General features: G+C 42.7%; 2 protein-coding genes across 9 annotated transcripts in view; both read left to right on the top strand.

Moving 5' to 3' along the window:
* The window catches only part of rgs20 (regulator of G protein signaling 20), a 306,524-nt gene that overhangs the window by 140,770 nt on the left and 143,452 nt on the right, over positions 1-22,302 (top strand). The window lies entirely within an intron of this gene.
* LOC148150173 (uncharacterized) lies at positions 8,372-15,896 on the top strand. Its single transcript, XM_087986393.1, is given in 2 exon segments — positions 8,372-9,308; positions 14,165-15,896. Coding segments are annotated over 2 exon segments (2,178 nt in total). The 5' UTR covers positions 8,372-8,381; the 3' UTR covers positions 15,416-15,896.

Below are 22,302 nucleotides of genomic sequence, written 5' to 3'. Positions count from 1 at the left end.
AAACACATCGACCTGGACCCAATATACCGGCCACTACAGCGGACAGCTGAAACTGACAACCGGAAGTGGCAGGGACAGGCCGGAGGAAACACCACAGAAGCGCTTCACAGGAGGCTCCCAAGCACTGAGGATGTCACCTAGACAGGGGACGAAACGTTTGCAACAAAAACTTCCAGCTCGGCGAACAGAACCACAGCAACGAACACCCGAGCTACAACTCTTCTCACAAACATTGTTTCACCATGCTCAGCAATCAATCATCAGTGATCTGCCGAGTCCATTGATTTATGATCAGGTTTGAACAATCCATAAGTTTACTGAAGTCAGTGGTCTCTGGGGGAATATTTTCCAGAGACTGAGATCAGGAAGGGGAACTAAGTACTTACTTTTGAGGACTGCCTGTGTGTCAATTGAAAAGCTGGGGTCTGCAAGACAGGTATAAGGGGAGGGTTGGTTGCAAGAGAGAGGATGAGAAGGAAGCTGCAAAGACTATACATCAATTTCAAACCTGTCAGCAAAAGAATACTCAGTTAACTGAGCTCCAAGAAAACATTATAATCCTGAATTTCATACAAATGAATATGGAATCTCCAGTTTCGGTTTGCAAATTCTAGAGCTGCTACACTTTGAAAAATGTCATAGATCCTACTGTAATAAATAGTGTCAGTTGTTAAATATGAATTTGATATAGACAGTTAGGGTGGCACAGTGGCTCAGCAGTTAGCACTGCTGCCTCACAGCACCAGGGTCCCAGGTTCGATTCCAGCCTCTGGCTGTCTGTCTGTGTGGAGTTTGCACATTCTCCCCGTGTCTGCGTGGGTTTGCTCCGGTTTCCTCCCACATTCCAAAGATGTGCCGATCAGGTGAATTGGCTGTACTAAATTGCCCATAATGTTAGGTACATTAGTCAGTGGGAAATGGGTCTGGGTGGGCTACTCTTCAGGGGGTCGGTGTGGACTTGTTGGGCCGAAGGGTCTGTTTCCACACTGTAGGGAATCTAATCTAATTCAAAATGCTGCAATAGGGTTTTCACAGCTTGGTTACAATCTTCCAATTGTGTATCTCTATGAAACATTAGTTGTTACTTCAACATTCTGTGGCATCTATGTTAAGTGTAATTTTTTTTTGTTTGTAGAAATGTGTCAGTTGTTTTGAAAAAAAATTGCGTTCACATATGCCTGTTGTCTTCTATCAATTTAAACACCATGGATTTTGCACATTAATGATTTCTCTGCTGTTGTAGCTTTAAGTTTATTGAAGCATTGATATTTACTGAGGAAGTTGATGAATTAGCGAGTTTTGAGAAGATTTGTAGCTCAGGTTAAGGTTCTGGATTTGCTCGCTGAGCTGGAAGGTTCATTTCCAGATGTTTTGTCACCCTGCTAGGTAACATCTTTGGTGGGCCTCCGGGTGAAGCACTGTTCATGATTCCTGCTTTTTATTTATATGTTTGGGTTGGTGATGTCAATTCCTGTTCTTTTTTTCTTGGGGTGGTAGATGGGATCTAACTCGATGTGTTTATTGATAGAGTTCCAGTTGGAATGCCATGCCTCTAGGAATTCTCGTGCATGTTCATGTTTCACTTGTCCTTGGATGGATGTGTTGTCCCAGTCAAAATGGTGTCCTTCCTTATCTGTATGTAAGGATATTAATGAGAGAGGGTCATGTCGTTTTGCAGCTAGTTGGTGTTCATGTATCCTGATGGCTAGTTTTCTGCCTGTTTGTCCAATGTAGTGTTTATTACGGTCCTTGCACAGTATTTTGTAAATGACATTAGTTTGGCTTGTTGTCTGTATAGGGTCTTTCAAGTTCATTAGCTGCTGTTTAATGTTGTGGGTTTGTGGGCGACCATGATGCCAAAGGGTCTGAGTAGTCTGGCAGTCATTTAGAGATGTCTTTGATGTAGGGGAGAGTGGCTAGAGTTTTTGGATGTGTTTTGTCTGCTTGTTTGGGTTGGCTCGCAGTTCTTGGCGGGTTTGGGTTTGGCTCGCAGTTCTTGGTGGATGGGAATGAAATTGAAAGTTCCTATTGGTAAATCATGTAAACCTTGCATTTTGAGGCAACCAGAAATGGTAATTTAAGAAAGAACCTATAGCAGGGAATTTACTGAGTGACACTTTTTTTTAACAAACAGTGTTATTGTCATTGTATACCAGGAATTTGCAACATAAGAAATGGAGTAGTCATAAATAGTTCAATGGATACTAATTGAAACTTACTGGGATAGCAATGAAAATTGACTGTAAATTCACTTTAGGGATGATAAGATGAAGGAATGATTTGAGAAGTTAGAATCTGATGAAGGCAACAGGAATCTGTACACTATCTCTATCATGTAATTGGGCAGTGATGGACCTCAAAAGCCTGGGGGGTGCGAAGTTCCACCGACCAAGAACTGCAAGCCAGAGGCACACGGCTCTAGAGAATGGCAGTTTTGCTTGGTAGACAGTGCCTGAGGTCTAATGTTGTCACTGGATCCCAGGCCACAAATCAGCAGGCTAGGTTTCCTGGTGGACAGAGGATGAGGTGAGTTAGCAGCAAGGAGGTGGTTCTCAGTAACTCCTCCCCCTCTTCCCAATGACAAGCTCCTCGATCAAGCAGTGAGTAAATTAGAACAATAGCTCCCTTTGGGAACCATAAGAAGTTCTACATGGCCCTTCTGCCATGGATCTAATTGGGAAAGCAGGAAGTTAGCAGAGTCCCCAAGCTCCCACCTAATTAAATGTTCTCTACAACAAAATCCACCGCAAGGGAGGACACTTAAGTTCTATTAATAGAATTTCAGGATCACAATGAATGAAAATCAAGTACATTGAGGCCTTCAACATCATTCAGAAGTGGCAAATAGAATTTAGGTTATTACTGGAGTAATTAAGATGAAGAGTTCTAAAGTCTGAAAAATGATGAAGCAGCTGAAAAGCAGAATAGTTACTACATTTTAGGATCTTATAGATTGCTCATGTCACAGATGAAGAAATGTATTATACAGAATTTACAATCAGAAACGATCATGGTTGGATGCATACATCTTAAATTCAACTCTCATTTCAATCTTTAAAACAAAAGTGTCTATCGTCTATCGAATTTCTGGTTTCTAAATGGCAAATTCAGATGGGAATGACAGATGGTCCAATCGAGAAATGATGAAAATTCCCAAAGTGAGCTCATATGTATGTAATACTTATTGTTGCATCTTCTGTAAGGCTCATTTTTTAACACTGATGTAATCATGATTTAAATGGAAGGTAGTAGTTAGTTGAACTAATTAGTCATACAAAGAAGGGACTAATCTGAAAACAAAATGGCTTCCTCAGACTTCTTATGTACTTCCCTTTTATTAAAAGTAAAGAATACTCATGTTAAGACTCTTACTAAATAATTAACTTAGCTTCTACATTGTTAAATATGTATTTATACACAGGGTTTATCACTCTGTATCACTTCTACAAAACTATTTTAAATGAAGCCAAAGAAGGAAAATTAAATGTGCCAGTGATTTAGCAATAGAAACCTTTGTAACGGTTAAATGAATCTTAAATTGGAGTTAGATGCTTGCATTACTAAAAGATTTACATTGGAATTTTGCTGCTGCAAATGTCAGACTAATTGGAAAAGAAGATTGGTTTGGGAATCATTTCAAAAATAAAATTCTTTGAGAAGTAATGATAAACATTTCTGTATTCTTGCTTCAGCAAATATTCATAAATACATCAGACACTTAATGAGCAGTGAGCTATAAATCTTTAATGCTCTGGTTGTTGTATCTAGAAAACTTTCTGGTATTGTAGCGGAGAAAAGACTGCTTGTTAGCAAGAATCTGTTCATTCTGGAATTTGAAAGATAGTGAAAATCTAGACAATATACAAGTCAACTGCAAGGAAAAGATATGAAAATTTTTGCAAGCAAAGACATGTGATCATAACAAAATCAGTAGCAATTGTATGCTGATAGGTCCTTTGAGCCCGCTGTGCCTTTCAATAAAGTCATGTCTGCTCTGATTAATGTACATGTCTGCCTACCACCAATAATTTTCCATCTTTTTGACAATCAGGAATCTATTTACCTCTGTCTTAAAACTTTTGAAGATTCTGCTTCCACAGCCTTTTAGTGAGACAGTTACAAAAAATCATGACACGGTGAAAAAAAGATTCCCTTCATATTAAATGAGTGACCCCTTATTTTTAAACAGAGATCCCTAATTTAAATCCTTCCACAAGTAAACCTCTTTTCCACATCAGATGTGTTAAGACCTGTCAAGAGGTCTTGCCTAGCCTGTCCAACCTTTCCTCATGAGACAACACGCGTATTTTAGCTATTGATGAAGAGTTATCTAGACTGTACAGGACACCTCTGCAGGACACACTCCATGAGACAGCAAAGAAGGGCAGTGAATCAGAGTGTAGCTGAGAGTCATCATGGTGGAATTTTAGGAGACATTGCCACAGTCACCATGACTGGCACAGGAGACTTCGACAGAATACCCTCAGTGAGACAGTGAACCAGAGGGCAGCTGAGAATCATCATGGTCATCACGACTGTGTAGCAGCTCAGAGATCCTGGTGTCAATGTGTGGTTAAACCCAAAACACTATATTGGTGTTTCTCACTCTTCTTCCTCCTCTGACCAAAAAAAAGGCTCTATGAAGATGACAACTTGCAAGGTAAAGGTGTACAAGGGAGCAGCTTTGAGAGTGGGCCAGTGTTAGAGTAGAAATGCTGAGGTCTTTGCTCAAGAGGTTTTGGCATAGGGAGGCTGAGCATGGTACAGGTAAGGTTTCTTTAACTCTCTTTCTGTCTTAACTGAAGGCAGCAGGGATGGCAGTTAGGGCCGTACTGTGTTGTTCTTGCAGGATGTGGGAGATCTTCCAGTGTCTCTGGTGGCTACATCTTTGAGAAGTGCACCTGGCTGCAGTTCCTGACAGATTGTGTTAGGGAGCTGGAACTGGAACCACAACCACCTGATGAAAGAGCAGCGCTCCGAAAGCTAGTGCCGCCAAGTAAACCTGTTGGACTATAACCTGATGGTGTGTGATTTTTTTAAATATTGATAAGAGCTATAGTGAGGTGGTTGCTCCTAAGATGCAGGCTGCAGGTAGCTGAAGAGGTAAGAGGGAAGGCAGATATTACAGGGTTCCCCTGTAGCCATTCTTTTCAATAACAGGCACACTGCTTTGGATACTGTTGGGGATGACCTTTCAAGCGCTAACAGCAACAGTCAGGTCTGTGGCACTGTAACCGGCTCTGGGCTCAGAGGGAAAGGATGCAGTCAGACAGAGCAATGCTGATGGGCGATCCAATTATGAGAGAGATAGACAGGAGATTCTGTGGCCGCAGAAGAGACACCAGGATGGTATGTTGCCACCTTATGTCTGAGTGGTTGCTGAACATTCTGAAATGGGAGGGTAAGCAGCCAAAGGTCATTGTGGACATTGGTACAAATGACATAGGTAGACAAAGGGATGGGTCATGCAAAATGAGTATAGGGAGTTAGATAAGAAATTAAAAAGTAGGACCTCAAAGGTAATGATCTCCAGATTGCTCCCAGTGCCATGTGCTAGTGAGAGTAGAAATAGAAAGATAGACCAGCTGAATGCATGACTGAGGACCTGGTATAGGGGACAGGGTTTTCAGTTCTTGGATCATTAGAATTTCTTCTGGGGTAGAGGAGACCTGTACAAGAGGGACAGGTTGTACTTGAACTGGACAGGGACCATATCCTTGTGGGGAGAATTGCTAGTGTTACCCGGGAGGATTTAAGCTAGTTTGGCGGGGTGGGCCATCAGATGGGCCATCAATAACAGATGGGCCATCAAGAAGTCAGGGGAAAATACATTAGCCATCGAGAGCAAGTTTACTTTTCAGGAGAGCCCAGGGCACAGCAAAAGGAGAGAAAAGACTTCTGGTTTAAAGTGCATTTATTTCAATGCATGAGGCCTGACTGGTAAGGCAGATGAGCTCAGAACATGAATTGGCTCTGGGGACTGAATATTTTAGCTGTAACAGAAACATGACTGAGAGAAGGACAGAACTGGCAGCTCAATGTTCCAGGATACAGAAGCTACGGGCTTGATGGAAGTACAAGTAAGCGAGGAGGGGGAGTTGCCCTTTTGATAAGGGAGGACATAACAACAGTGCTTGGAGGGGATATTTTTAAGGACTCATCAAATGAGGCCATATGGTTAGTACTTAGAAACATGAAGGGGATGGTCACTTTGTTGGGACTGTATCACAGACCCCCAAATAGGCAATGGAAACTAGAGGAGCATATATGTAGAGAGATTGCAAATATTTTTAGGAATAATAGAGTATGTTGGTTAGAGATTTAATTTTCCCTGTATTGACTGCCCCCCTGGACGGGGTGGAATTTGTCAAATGTGTCCAAGAAAATTTCCTGAATCAGTATGTAGTGGGCCCTACTCAGGAGGGTGCAACCCTGACCTGCCCTTAAGAAACAAGATTGGGCAAGTGACTGAAGTGTCAGCTGGAGAGCACTTTGGGTCTGGTGACCACAACTCTCTTAGTTTTAACATCGATATGAATAAAAATAGGACAGGTCCACAGGTTAAGCTGCTAAACTGGAGCAGGGCCAATTTTAGGGCATTAAGCAGGATCTTGCAGAGGTCAATTGGGTGAGTCTGTTTGAAGGAAAACAAACGACTGGCAAATGGGAGGCTTTTAAAAATGTGGTATCAAGAGTCCAGGGACATTGAGGCTCTGGTCAGGAAAAAGAAGAAGGCATACGTTAGGTTTAAGCTTTCAGGCTCAAGTGAACCCCTAGATAACTATAAAAAGTGTAGAAGCACACTTAAGAGAGAAATCAGAAAAGCAAAAGAGGGTATGAGATGGATCTGGCAGCTAAGATAAAAGATAATCCCCAGAGGTCCTATACCTATATTAAGTGTAAAAGAGCAGCTAGGAAGTGAATAGGTCCCCTTAAAGATCAGCGTGGCTGTCCACATGTCGAGCCACAGGAGATGGGGGAGATGTTTTCTCCCCCGTGAATATTTTTCCTCAGTGTTTACTGAGCGAAGAATCATCGATGCTAAGGAAATAAGGGAAACAAGTGAGGATCTTTTGGACTGCATACATATTACCAGAAAGGAGATATTTGCAGCCTTAAAGTGCATTAAGGTGATTAAATCCCCTGATCAAGTCCATCCTCAAGACATTTTGGGAAGAAATTGCCGAGGCCCTTGCAGAGATGTTTGCTTCATCTTTCGCCATTGGTAAAGTTCTGGATGTCTGGAGAATGGCTAATGTTGTTCCATTCTTTAAGAAAGGTAGCAAAGAAAAACCAGGTAACTACAGGCCAGTGAGCCTGACATCAATGGTAGGCAAGTTGTTGGAGAGGATATTGAGGGACAGGTTCAACCAACATTTGGATAGTTACAGTCTGATTAGGATAGTCAATGTGGATTTGTGCGCAGCAAGTCACGTCTGACAAGTCTTTGAGTTTTTTGAAGAGGGAACCAAGTGAATAGATGAGAGTGGGGCAGCAGATGTCTATACGGACTTTAGTTAGGCCTTTGACAAGGTCCTGCATGGCAGGCTTGTCATGAAGGTTAGGTCGCATGGGATCCAGGGAGAGCTAGCTAATTGGATTCAAAATTGGCTTGATGGTTGAAGGTTGTATCTTGGATTAGAGGCGTGTGTCTAATGGTGTGCCACAGGGGTTGGTGCTGGGACCTTTTGTTCTTTGTAATTTATATAAATGATCTGGATGTGAATGTCCAAGGCATGATTAGTAAGTTTGTGGATGATTCAAAATTAGGATGTGTCATTGATAGCAAGGAAGGTTATCAAAAATTTGTGGTGAAAGGGTTAAAATTATGTCCCAATACATGTGTGAATCTTATTATGAATATGTTACCGGAATGGAAGGTGTTGCTTAGTCTTGCCCTGTTGTTCGCATGAATATGTTACCGGAATGGAAGGTGTTGCTTAGTCTTGCCCTGTTGTTCGCATGAATATGTTACCGGAATGGAAGGTGTTGCTTAGTCTTGCCCTGTTGTTCGCATGAATGTTTAGATCTCGAAAGAGTATATAAGCTGGGAAAGTCCCCAGTTCGGTCGAGTCTGCTCCGGGTTACGTTTAACCGCCGAGCGTGGGTTGTTGGCAACCGCTCTACGAGAACTGACGGCTCCCAGTTCCGGTAACACGTAGAGTGAGTATAAACCAGACCCGTTGTAAGTACGAGACCTGGTTGAGGCGATGCTGCGGGGAATAAAATACTCATATTCTAGCAAACTCGTCTCTTAGTTCTTTTCTCCTGTTCTGTGTCAGACTACTTTCCTGCGAGCCTGATCCTTGAAAATTCTTTAAACATTTTTGGCGTAGTTGGCAGGATCAATCGCAATTGGGGAGAGATTTTGATACAGAACAATGTTTGGGAAAAGGACTAAGAAACCAGAAGAACAAACTGTGGAGGTCCCAACCGTCCCGGGATGGCAGGGACCGTGGCATGACGTGGCAGTTTGTTTGAGGAATGGTGGGGGGCGACCGGAAAACTGGGAAGCCGAGGGCGTAGGAACCCCAGTGTCGCTGCTGTCCACCCTTGAGAAGATCTCAGTCCTGCCGAAGAACCCCTTGCCTGGGGTACAGCGGAGGATGTGGGCATGTGCGGCGGCTTGTAGTCAACAGTCAGACAAGCGCCAAAAAGCTGAAGCAGAATTAGCCCTCCTGAAACATGAGCAGGGACTCAGTTCGGGAGATGCCTCTATGTTGAGGCAGGAAATTATGAAGTTAAAGGCTGAATTGACAGCATTAACTGAACTAGCAGGACGAACTATTATGTATCTGTCTGCTAAGAAACGGAAAGAGAAAAAGAAGGTCCCTCGAACCCCGGACCCAGTACAAGTACGGGCGTTTGTAGCCCAGTTAAATAACGGGGATCGGTGGGATATCGATCATTGGGATGGAAACATTTGGGGAGATTCAGATGATCAGTATGAAGATGACCCACCCGTACTCCAGGCTAAACCAGTAGTTAGGAGAAAACAAGTCCAGAGACGTCTCCCAGTGCAACGGGAGGTAATGTTAGATGAGGACGGAAATCCCATACGGAATGAACAGGGGGAGGCAATTATGCATGAATTACCGCGGGCTCAGCCTCCTGCGGAATTTTCTGAGCTGACAGAAGACTTCACCACTGATGAGGTGCTCTTTATTACCCAAAAAACCCGGCTTAATCCTGGGGAGCCGTTAGAGTTATGGCTAATCCGGCTCCTCGAGGAAGGGGGACAACAAGTGCAGGTAGATTATCAGGATGCCCCCAAGTTTGGTGGATTGGCGAAGGATGCTGCTATAGATTTGGGGTACCGCAGGCAAGCCAAGGACATGGTAATAGATCGTAGTATGGGAACCCTATTTAGGATGTATGCCAGTGCGGTGGCTGAACAGTACCCCTTCCCATCTGACTGGCCCCCTCTGGAAGGGACCTGGACGACTATTAAGGAAGGAATCCAAAGGCTAACCCGTTTGTGTGTGCGAGATGCCTTGTTGTTGGGGGTACTGGATGAAGTTGATAATACAAACGTTAGCAGACAGACTAGGGATCACCTGGTGAAAACTGCTCCTCCACACTATAAACCATTGTTGTTAACCATAATGCTGAGTGGACGGGGAGAGACCCTAGGAGATGCTCGTAGTATGATGAGGGAGATGAGTGTCTAGGAGATTGGGGACCTACATCCCGAACCCCTCAGGGAGGTGCAGAAGGGCGCCGCCCTGAGGCTCGGGCGGGGGGAAGAATAAACCCCAACCAGGGAAGTAACCAAGGCCCCTCACGGCGTGCTTTGTGGCAAGCCTTGATGCAGGCGCAGGTCCCGGCATCAGAGATTGACGGTCGACCTACGTCGGAATTAAAAGACTTATGCAGACGAAAGGGACTCAAGGTGTCTCGGGTAGAGACGGGGTCCCGATCCACTATGGAAGACCTAGTAGAACTACTAATACAAAGATGTCAAACACGGGGTCCGGCTGTTAATGAGCCTCGAAGGGGTAGAACCTCCTCCTCCCAACGGTGGGAGTCTTCGGAGGACGAGGAGGAGGAGGAGGTACAACCTCCCCTCCGAGAGTGTTATAAAGTAGATAGGCGTGGCCGGAAACCTGGTAAGAAAGGTAAGAACAAAGAAGGGCGAGGCAAACGTCTCTACCCAGTGTTGTCTGGGGAGGACGAATGGGAAGAACAATAGGAATCGGGCCAAGCCCCAAGGGTTTGCCCACAAACAAGTCAATGGTCGGCAGATGACATTCGACCCCATGTATCATTGACTATTTATTGGCGCAAATCCGTCCAAACCGTTATGGCTCTAGTGGACACAGGGGCGGAGGCCACCTTAATCCATGGGACGCCCCATAAGTTTAAAGGAACCCCAGTCACATTAGTCGGGCTGGGAGGTAATCTGATTGAAGGAAAAACAGTACAATTACCCTTGAAGATAGGGGCAATGCCCATTAAGACTTATTCAGTCATTATTACACCAGTCAGAGAATGGATTTTGGGCATGGACATCCTGGCTGGTTTAACTCTGCACCTCCAACGAGGGAAGTTTGAATTTGGAATAATGAAATTGACAATGCACTGTAGGACAGTGTTAGTTGGAAAGGTTAAAATGGACCCCTTTCCCATCCCGATTGCTGATCGAATAATAAGTCTTAGACAGTACAGAATTCCCGGCGGACATAAAGAAATATCTGCCACCATTAAGGATTATTTGGAAGCCGGGGTACTTAAAACATGTACCACGGCATGGAATAACCCCTTATGGCCGGTACATAAAGCTGATGGGTCGTGGCGGATGACGGTAGATTATCGGCAACTGAACCGTCATACTCCGGCCTTGACTGCAGCAGTTCCGGATGCCGTCACAATTATAGGACGGATCCAACACCACCCAGGGGTGTGGTACGGAGTAATTGATTTGGCTAATGCTTTTTTCACCATTCCCATTCCGGAAAATAGACAGGAACAATTCGCATTTACCTGGGAGGGTAGGCAATTTACGTTCACACGATTACCTCAAGGTTATCTGCATAGTCCCACCATTTGTCACCGGATAGTTGCAGAACACTTGGCTGCCTTTAAAGTGCCTGATGAGGTGATGATTTCACACTATATTGATGACATAATGATACAAGGAACAAGCCAAAAACAGGTTCAGGAACTGCTGGACCGACTGGTTCAGCATATGCGGGGATATGGATGGGAGATCAACCCGGCCAAAATCCAAGGTCCCTCCCAAACAGTAAAATTCTTAGGGATTGTGTGGAACAAAGGTGAAAGAGAAATCACTGAGAAAGCTAAGAATAAGATTCAGGCCTTTGCCGTCCCTCATACTCAGAAGGATGTGCAGCAATTTATTGGTCTATTTGGATTCTGGAGACAGCATATTCCCCATTTAGGACAAATTTTGAAACCTTTGTATCAAGTTACGAGGAAAAAGGCAGCATTTGAATGGACGGAGGCCCATCAAACTGCGTTTAAGATGGCCAAACAAGCCATACAGCAAGCTGTATCTTTGGGAAAGATACAGTCAGGACCTGTGGAATTGCAGGTCTCAGCCCAAGGGGATTATGCCAATTGGAGTTTATGGCAAAAACAAGGGAGAACTCGTAAACCACTGGGATTTTGGTCCCGGAAATTGCCCCCGGCAGGGGAACGATACATCCCCTTTGAGAAACAATTGTTATCATGTTACTGGAGCTTGGTGGAAACTGAAGCTCTAACTATTGGACATGAAGTGATCATGAGAACAGCTATTCCTATCCTCCCGTGGGTACTCAGTGACCCCACTACCCACAGGATAGGAACCGCCCAAGAGAGCAGCATTATCAAATGGAAATGGTACGTGTCAGAAAGAGTGCGGATTGGACAAAAGGGAGTGTCAGTCCTGCATGAGCAAGTGGCGGAGGCCCCTGAGGAAGGGGAAAAGCGGTTTGAGGTGATTGAGTATAAAGAATCACCCGTCAAGATGGGCAAACGGTATGATGAACTGACCCTGGATGAACAAACCACGGCTTGGTTTGTAGATGGGTCAGCCCAATGGAAGGCAGGACAACGTAGATGGAAAGCTGCCGCTTTTAATCCGAAACAAGGTATAACCCTAGAAGAACTAGGCGAGGGGAAAAGTAGTCAGTGGGCAGAATTAAAAGCAGTACATATGGTGGTCATGCAAGCGGGGGTCATGGGAGTTTATTTGTTTTCTGACTCCTCGTCAGTGGTTAATGGCATGACCCAATGGATGCCAACTTGGCAGGCCAATCAGTGGATGATTCGGAATAGGGAGGTATGGGGTAAACAATTATGGGAAGATATATGGGAGAAGGCTCGACATCTAGATATATATATTACCCATGTAGACGCTCATACATCCCGAAATGATGCGGAAGCTTTACATAACCGATATGTAGACGGCATTGTCCGAGCCATGAGTGTACAAGGGGGCACCTCAGTGGACTTGGCTAGATGGGCACAACTTAAGGCCGGACACTGGGGAGTGCAAGGAACCTTGCAGTGGGCTCGAGATCGGGGAATAGATCTTATGGTAGATGATGTCAAGACTGCAGTAAATCAATGCGAGCAGTGTCAGCATCAACGGCAGGGAGTGCCCCAACATATGATGGGACATATACACCGAGGAGAGGGACCGGGACAGAGCTGGCAAATGGACTTTGTGGGTCCGTTACCTTCCTCACAAGGATGTAACCATATATGTACAGCTGTGGACACTATGTCTGGGGTTTTGGTAGCCCATCCCTGTCGACATAACGACCAACAGGCTACCTTACGGTGTTTAGATTTGATCGAACAATTTTATGGATTGCCCATACAGGTCCAGAGTGACAATGGCTCCCATTTCACAGGAGGGATGGTGAAGCAGTGGTGTCATGATAACCATGTGGAGTGGATTTATTACGTGCCCTACCATCCGCAAGCTGCGGGACTTATTGAACGAATGAACGGGCTTCTAAAATCCTCCCTGCGAAAGGCAGGAGGATGTAATAATTTAACAGGTTGGAAGAAACAATTGATTCGGGTAGTAAAGCAAATTAATAACCGCCCATTGGGAAACGGGGTGACGCCCTTGAATCGGATGATACGGGTGTGTGATACCCCAAAGGCACAGCCTATTAAAATGTGGAAATTTGCTAAGGAAGCTAATATTCCCGTAAGGGCCACACCGGCTTCGGCTGGACTGGACTTACGAGCGTTAACTACACAGACTTTGGTCCAACAAAAACCTACGGTGATTAAGACCGGATTAGGATTGATTTGTCCCCCTGGAACCTATGGGCATATCCTCCCGAGATCGGGATCGTCACTAAAGGGGATTGATGTAAAGGCAGGAGTAATTGACGCGGACTACCAAGGAGAATTGGGAGTAGTCCTGGTCAACATCACATCTGAACCTTATGTGATACAGAAGGGAGACAGAATAGCACAATTAGTTATTAAACCATGTAACCTTACAACGGTGGAAGAGACGGGAGCTCCCGTTAAGGTTACTGAGCGTGGGACGGGGGGATTTGGGTCTACTGACACTAAGGGTGCCAAGGTATGGGTACGCCAGACAACTGGTCCCCCCAAACCGGCAGAGATCATAGCCCAAGGAAAAGACAGTCTGGTCACCATTATGTATCCTGGGGAATCAGTCTGGAGGAGTGTGCCAGCTCAGTCGTTGGTACCCTTATCGAAACAAAATGTAGGTTGGAAAATTAGTAGTGAGGAACGACAGCAAGATGATTTTAAGTGCGCGGCAAATCAATGGTGTACAATTTTAGATCTCACGAGTGATTGTCAAATGTATACTTGTGTACGATGTTATAAGGGGAGAAATGTAACTTTGATAACCCCTAACTGTACATTGATGTTGAATGCAACGGTGAATATGTGTCATTGGAATATAACCACTCGTGAATGTGAAAGCTCAAACGGGACACGATGGAACATCACGACTGGAGATGAGGACATCTGGATCAGCAATGGAACAGTTATTCAAAACCGGACTCGAATGTTATGGCTGATCTTGGTGCGCCCTAACGTCTCTGACGCGCACCGCACACAGTTGGCTCCCATTATGTCAACTTGTCAGCAGATGGCCCAGGCAGTACTGCACACTGATGTTCACTGGCAGGTGCGGCTGCCGGCTATCCCAGAATGCCAACATAAGAGGAGGCGGCGTGCATGGTATGACACTCTACTGGGAGGTGCAGGAACTGTCATGGGTATCTCAAATGCTATTGACTCTGAGGTAACCCGTACTAAATTATCCAACACAGGACAGGCTACTTCACAAGGACTACACACTATTGGAAGATGGATGCCATCCGTAATGATGACTCAAGGAGAAACAGCTAAAATATTGATACAATCCCTGCAATGGGAACTAGATGTCTGGGGTGCCACCCAGGAACTGTTTGAGAACATTACAGCTCAGTTAAATTGGACTGCCTGTCATATTCAAATGTTGCACGCACAAATACAGAAAGAACGATTTTTGCGTGTGGTAACATCCCCCAATGTACAAGCGTGGAGGGGAGTATGGAATGTATCTGAGAAATTGTGGATGATAACCCATCCAGAAAGAACATGGTGTAACGCAACTATGTGTAGAGGATACTTTGTTACCATGAATGTAACCCACACTGTTACGGTCTGTCGATATTATGTATTACCAGTGATTACATCTTCTGGATATTATTTTCTGAAGACAAGGGGGCAGTGGTTTAGCCCAGATACCAATATTACCTATGATCTGTCCGCTTGTGAACAGACTGATCAGGGAAAAACTTGCCTACTGATGGACAGATATCGGGACCCTTGCTTAACTAAGGGAACGGCCCTGTGCGAATGGACTGTTGAAACTCCAAGGGACATGATGTGGCAGATTGGGCCACACACGCTCTGTGTGGCTACCAATAACCCACATCCTACGCTTCCCACAGTACCATTCTCGGGATGCCTCTCAAAGGTCTGATTCTGCCATTGCCACTGATAGACATATCTGTTAACCAATTATAGCAGTGCTCACCACTTTACCAAGGTGCAGTGGAAAGTGCTGATGAATCCTTGGAACATTTCCCTGGATCGGTTTAAGCAAGCATTGGACCGATCCGAGGAGCTTAAGCAGATATTACGAAAGCATCAAACCAATGTCACCAAGGTTACAGTGTCTACCTTTATACATGGACAGGAGGTAGTACACGCTGCCCATGTAGTGGAAGTAGAGTCAGCTCATCATTGGTGGGATATGTTGAGTGGTATGTCCTCCACTGCGGGGAAGTTCCTATTCCCACCCTTATCGATCCTGGTAGGAGTCCTGGTGATCTTAACATGCTGTAATATCCTGACTTGCTTGTATATTTGGCGTGTACGTAGACGCTTGTTGGAAAAAATATATATGGGCATGATGTAACACATGTATTGGGCCAATCAGTGGAATGTGGTGAAAGGGTTAAAATTATGTCCTAATACATGTGTGAATCTTATTATGAATATGTTACCGGAATGGAAGGTGTTGCTTAGTCTTGCCCTGTTGTTCGCATGAATATGTTACCGGAATGGAAGGTGTTGCTTAGTCTTGCCCTGTTGTTCGCATGAATATGTTACCGGAATGGAAGGTGTTGCTTAGTCTTGCCCTGTTGTTCGCATGAATGTTTAGATCTCGAAAGAGTATATAAGCTGGGAAAGTCCCCAGTTCGGTAGAGTCTGCTCCGGGTTACGTTTAACCGCCGAGCGTGGGTTGTTGGCAACCGCTCTACGAGAACTGACGGCTCCCAGTTCCGGTAACACGTAGAGTGAGTATAAACCAGACCCGTTGTAAGTACGAGACCTGGTTGAGGCGACGCTGCGGGGAATAAAATACTCATATTCTAGCAAACTCGTCTCTTAGTTCTTTTCTCCTGTTCTGTGTCAGACTACTTTCCTGCGAGCCTGATCCTTGAAAATTCTTTAAACAAAATTACAGTGGGATCTTGATCGGACAGGGAAGTGTGTTGAGGATTGGCAAATGCAAAAGCAAATCAAGACAGATAAGTGTGAGGTGTTGTGCTTTGGAAAGTCAAACCAAGATAGGACTTGTACAGTAAATTTTAAAGTCCTGAGGATTGTTGTGGAGCAGAGGGACCTACGAGTACAACTCCATAGTTCATTGGAAATGGCGTTATCGAGTTTTGAGAAGATTTGTAGCTCAGGTTGAGGTTCTGGTTTTAGGTTTTCTCGCTGAGCTGTAAGGTTTGAATGCCAGTGGCATTATGTTAATGTTACAGTTGGATAAGTCATTGATGAGGCCACATTTGGAGTATAGTGTACAGTTTTGGTCACCCTGTTTCAGAAAAGACATAGTTAAACTGAAAAGAGTGCAAAGAAGATTTACGAGGATGTTGCCAAGACTAGTAGGTCTGAGTTGTAAGGAGAGGTTGGCCAGGATAGGAATTTATTCCTTGGAGTGCAGGAGAATAAGGGGTGACTTACTGAGGTATATAAAATCATAAGAGACATAGATAGGATGAATGCATATGGCCTTTTTCCCAGGGATGAGGAATTAAAACTCGAGAGCATAGGTTTAAGGTGAGAGGGGAAAGATTTAAGAAGGACCTGAGGGGCAACTTTTGCACACACTTACAGTGATGCGTATATAGAATGGGCTGCCAGAGAAAGTGGTTGAGGCAGTTACAATCGCAACATTTAAAAAAAAAAACTTTTGGATAGGGATATGGATCAAATAGGGGTAATTGGAACTAGCTGAATGGGCACCATTGTCAGCATCGACCAGTGTGGACCAAAGAGCCTGTTTCCATGCTCTATTACTCTATGACTTGAAACATTAGCCTCTCTCCATAGATGCTGCCTGACCAGCTGTGATCTCCAGCATTTGTTGTTTTCAGTACAGATTCTATAAACTGCAGTAATTTGTTCCTACATTTTCGCTATTAATCGAGTAAAGCTTTTCTGAACTGCTCCCAGTGAGTTTACATAATTTCTTTTATACGGAGACCAATACAGTATACGTTACTCCAGGTGTGGTCTTACTAGTACCCTGTATAACTGGAGCATAACCTCCATACTTTTGTATTCAATTCCCCTCAATATATGATGAAGCCTGTTAGCCTTCCTAATTATTTCTGTGGTGATTATTCTTCTTATCTTATTGGTTAGGATATCCAGATCCCTCTGCATCTCCAAACTCTGAAATTTCTTACCATTTAGAAAATATATTTCTTTTTTATTTTTCTTGACAAAATCTCCCACATTTTCCCACATTATGCTCCATTTAACAGATTTTTTGGCCATCCGCTTAACCTGTCTGTATCCCTTTTTGTAGCTTCCTTATATCCTCTTCACAGCTTCCTTTTCTATTTATTTCTATGTCATCAGCAAATTTAGCAAAGATACCTCAATCCTTTCATCCAAATCACTTTTATAAAGTTTAAAAAGTTGAAGTTATTGTACTGATCTCTGTGACACAATTCAATATCAATTGTAAACCAGAAAATTGCACATTTGTGACAGCTACCTTATACATGTTAAGTAGACAGTCTCCAATAAATGCTAATATATCGCTTCTTACACCATGAGCTAAATAGGCTATTTACTGCATATATGTAAGTTGTGCAATTCCAACTATTTTGGTTGTCTTTCCTTCTAATCGACTTCATGATGTAATATGATTGTGAGTTTTGTAAGAGATAGTAATTGCATTGAAGGAAACTGAACTCCTAAATATGTTTATGTAAATATTTACAAGTTAAATTTTTTGTCACAGATACAAAGTCCAATCCAAACACTTAAGGGCTGAGGTATAATTGAACTTCCTTATTAAGAATCTGGGAGGACTGTTAGTGTGCAACTTCTGGCTCAGATGCATTAATGATTGGATCTGCTGAAATATTTCCCACAATGTATGGTGTGATAAAGTGAAGGATACATCTCTGTAGAACTGGAAAATATATAAATGATGTCAGTTGATAGTTTGAATTTTAAAAATAAATTTGAAAGCTATTAGTGTACACAAATCTGAAAAAGTCTCATCAAACACACCTGCAGTATTTTTTCAAGTTCATTGAATTCCTTTTGCGTGTACAGTCATTGATTGAATATTCTACATTTTATATGATGAAGTAATATCAGGTGAAATTGTGCAAAAGATACTCATTCTAGTAAAGAAAATAAACTTTCTTAAATTGTAGCACTTACCATGTTTAAAACACCAATGAAAGCAGGAAAGACTTAATTATTAAAACCGAAGTAACTACAGCTGCTGTAAATCAGAAACAAAAACAAGTTGCTGGAGAAACTCCGCAGGTCAGGCAGCATCTGTGAAGAAAAATCAGAGTTAGCTTTTCGGGTCCAGGTTTTGAGGAAGGGTCACCGGACCAGAAAAGTTATCTTTGATTTCTATTTACAGATGCTGCCAGACCTACTGAGCTTCTCCAGCAAATTCTGGATTAAGGCTTAATTATTATTTTGTTTTTTACTTCTATTTGAATTTAGTTCAATCGTAAAATAATCTTTTATGGCGTTTACACTTGTGAAAGTGTTGAATTGTACTTCCATGTGTGTGTTTTCTTTTATCACCAATTTTGGTAAGAGGCTTTTTAAACATTGATTGCACTTCCACAGAATCCTTTGTATGTTACATTTTTGAATAAACACTGGATCACAACCACTGGTGAAATGATAGGAAGTCATACAATATGTATAATTTAGTAAGAAGTGTGATAAATTGAGTGTAAGTTGACTTAAAATGCATTTATTAATTTTATCAATGTCTGAAGGAGCTGGACGACTTAATGTCAAAATATTAGATTATTAAAAGATTCATATGGGTATTGATTATTATGTTGAATACCACATTGTCCATAACTTCATAAAAACTGATTCCTATCTATATTAACTTAAATTGACATATTTTAGGATTTTTAGACAAAACTTAAATCTGCCCTCTTTGCTAATTTGAGAATTTCCTTTGTTAGATTAGACTCATAACGTTCTCAAATTATTTTAAAAATATAACCAGCAAAATGTTTCAGGTCAGCTATTCCCTTCATGATTGAAAGAGAATCTATCATTAATGATTTGAAAATTATTGACAGAAAAGAAAAATGGCATTGTTAATTCTGTCATCATCCATATTGGTAGTTATGGTTTTCAACTGTTTGATGAATGGAGTTGTCACAAGGCATAAATATACAATATTCTGTAGAGTAAATTCTATGAAATTTTATTTCTCATTGCAGAGCTAGATTTGTCAACAACGCAAGATAATAATTTGGCTATATAGTCATCAGATGGCAAGCATTTCGCGTACATTCTCTTGAATTACAAACATGTGTTCTTTGTGAGAAAAGTCTGTCTGATTGATTGTAATTTAATGGGGTTCATTTGCTAATACCATTGGGAAGCATGGTCTGTTGGACTTTTGCATATTGGAAATTTAACACTTAGCCAAGCAGAAAATTGCTCCAGCTCACTGCTGGAAGCCAAGTGAGTAGTTTACTTCTCAACAACGATTTGTCCTATAATATAATAAAAAGATTGCAAGTTTCTTCAAAGAAGCAATATCAAACAAAATTGAACATTGAACTGCATGAGGAGATAATTGGCCATATAAACAATATGCATTCTAGAGAGATGGTTTTTAAGGACAATTTTAAAGGAAGAAAGTAAGTTTGGGAAGTGGAGAGGTTTGGCAAGAAATCGCAAGTTTTCTGAAGCAATTAAATTTGTAGATAACAAAGAAGTCTGAATTAGATAAGCAGAATTATAAACTGAAAGGTACTACAGAAGGAAGGGGTAAGGCTGTCAAGGAATTTGAAAATAGTGGTAAGAATCTGAAAATTGAGCTGCTTAACTGGAAACCAGTAAGCAAAGAGGAGTGATGGATGAACAAAACTTGGTGTGACGATGTTGCTACTTTAACGAGGTTATTTCATCCTTGGATATTTCTGAAGAGAGATGGGAAAGTCCCTAGTTTAACAATGGCAGGGGTGTGGCCAGTTCTCCCAGTTCAGGACTTTTCTAGTTTGGTTTAGTTGTAACATTCAGAAGCTGCTGGTTTAGCTGTAGCAGAAGCTGCCGCAGTGCAAAAAGGTTCTATGCTTCAGCAGATGATCCAGAACTGACTTTTCTCTCTGAAATATCTCCTGCCTGTAAGAATCTATGTTTGAATTTACCTTTTGCCCATGAGAATGTTTGAGCTATGATGGGAATTGGAGCAGATCCTTTTGTTAAGTTGCTGTGTCGGGTCAGTTGAGTTTTTCAATAGTTAAATTATTCAAGATTCTGTTTTCTTTTGTTTGTGTTTCAACTGTAGTCATAGAGATGTACAGCATGGAAACAGACCCTTCAGTCCAACTTGTCCATTCTGACCAGATATCCTGATCAAATCTAGTCCCATGTGCCAGAACTTGGCCCATAATCCCTCTAAACGCTCCCTGTTCATATACCCATCCAGATGCCTTTTAAATGCTGTAATGCCTGCTAGATCTGGACTCACCCACCCCAGGGAAAAGACCTTGTCTATTTATCCTATCCATGCCCCATGTGATTTTATACACCTGTACAAGATCACCCCTCAGCCTCTGACACTCATGGAAAACAGCCCTAGCCTATTCAGCCTCTCCCTGTAGCTCAAATACTCCAACCCTGGCAACATATTTGTAAATCTTTTCTCAACCCTTTCAAGTTTCACAACATCCTTCCAATAGGAAGGAGACCACAATTGCACACAATGTTCCAACAGTGGCCTAACTAATGTCCTGTACAGCTACAATATGACCTCCCAACTCCTATACTCAATACTCTGACCAATAAAGGAAAGCATACCAAACGCCACCTCCACTATTCTATCAACATGTGACACTAATTTCAAGGAGCTATGAACCTGCATTGCAAGGTCTCTTTGTTCAGAAACACTCCCGAGGACCTAACCATTAAGTGTATAAGTCCTGTTCTGATTTGCTTTTCCAAAATGCAGCACCTCGTATTTATCTAAATTAAACTCCATCTGCCATTCCTCAACCCATTGGCCCATCTGATCAATATCCCATTGTAATCTGAGGTAACAACACTTCCAGTTATGGGGTCATCTGCAAATTTACAGACTATACCTCCCATGATTACATCTGAATCATTGATATGAATGATAAAAAACAGTGAACCCAGTACTGATCCTTGTGGCACACCACTGGTCACAGGCCTCCTGTCTGAAAATCAACCCTCCATCATCACCTCTGTCTTCTACCTTTGACCCAGTTCTGTGTCCAAATGGTGAGTTCTCTCTGTATTCCATGAGATCTAACCTTGCTAATCAGTCTCCCATGAGCAACCTTGTTGAACGCCTTACTGAAAGCTATATAGATGATATCTACCACTCATCAATCCTCTTTGTTACTTCTACAAAAAACTCAATCAAGTTTGAGACATGATTTCCCACGCACAAAGCCAGGCTAACTGTCCCTAATTAGTCCTTGCATTTCCAAATACATGTAAATCCTGTCCCTCAGGATTCCCTCCAACAACTTGTCCACCACCAATGTCAGGCTCACCTGTCTGTAGTTCCTTGGCTTTTCCTTACCACCTTTCCTAAATAGTGGTACCACATTAGCCAGCCTCCAATCTTCTGGCACCTCACCTGTGACTATCGATAATCAAAATATCTCAGCAAGGGGCCCAGCAATCACTTCCCTAGGTTCCCACAGAGTTCTAGGGTACACCTGATCAGGTCCTGGGGATTTATCCACTTTTATGCCTTTCAAGGCATCCAGCACCACTACCTCTGTAATATGGACATTTTTCAAAATGTCGCTATTTATTTCCCTACATTCTATATTTTCCATGTCCTTTTCCATAGTTAACACTGATACGAAATACTCGTTTAGTATCTCCCCCAACTCCTGCAGCTCCACACAAAGGCTGCCTTGCTGATCTTTCAGGGGCCCTATTCTCTTCCGAATTGCTCTTTTGTCCTTAATGGATTTATAAACTCCCTTTGGATTCTCCTTAACTCTATTTGTTAAAGCTATCTTATGTCCTGTTTTTGCCCTCCTGATTTCCTTCTTAAGTACACTCCTACTGCCTTTATACGCTTCTAAGGATTCATTCGATTTCTCCTGTCTATACCCGGCGTACTCTTCTTTCTTTTTCTTAAGTAATACCTCAATTTCTTTCATCATCCAGCTTTCCCTAAACCTACCAATCTTTCCTTTCAGGGAGGAGAAAGTGAGGACTGCAGATGCTGGAGATCAGTGTCAAGAGTGTGGTGCTGGAAAAGCATAGTACGTCAGGCAGCATTTAAGGAGC

The sequence above is a fragment of the Chiloscyllium plagiosum genome, unplaced genomic scaffold (genome assembly GCF_037043375.1).
Source record: "Chiloscyllium plagiosum isolate Xiang-an unplaced genomic scaffold, Cpla_swu_hap1 HiC_scaffold_4, whole genome shotgun sequence".
Classification (NCBI taxonomy): Eukaryota; Metazoa; Chordata; class Chondrichthyes; order Orectolobiformes; family Hemiscylliidae; genus Chiloscyllium; species Chiloscyllium plagiosum.
Note: the sequence above shows the minus strand (reverse complement) of the source record. Positions and strands in the feature narration are given on the sequence as shown.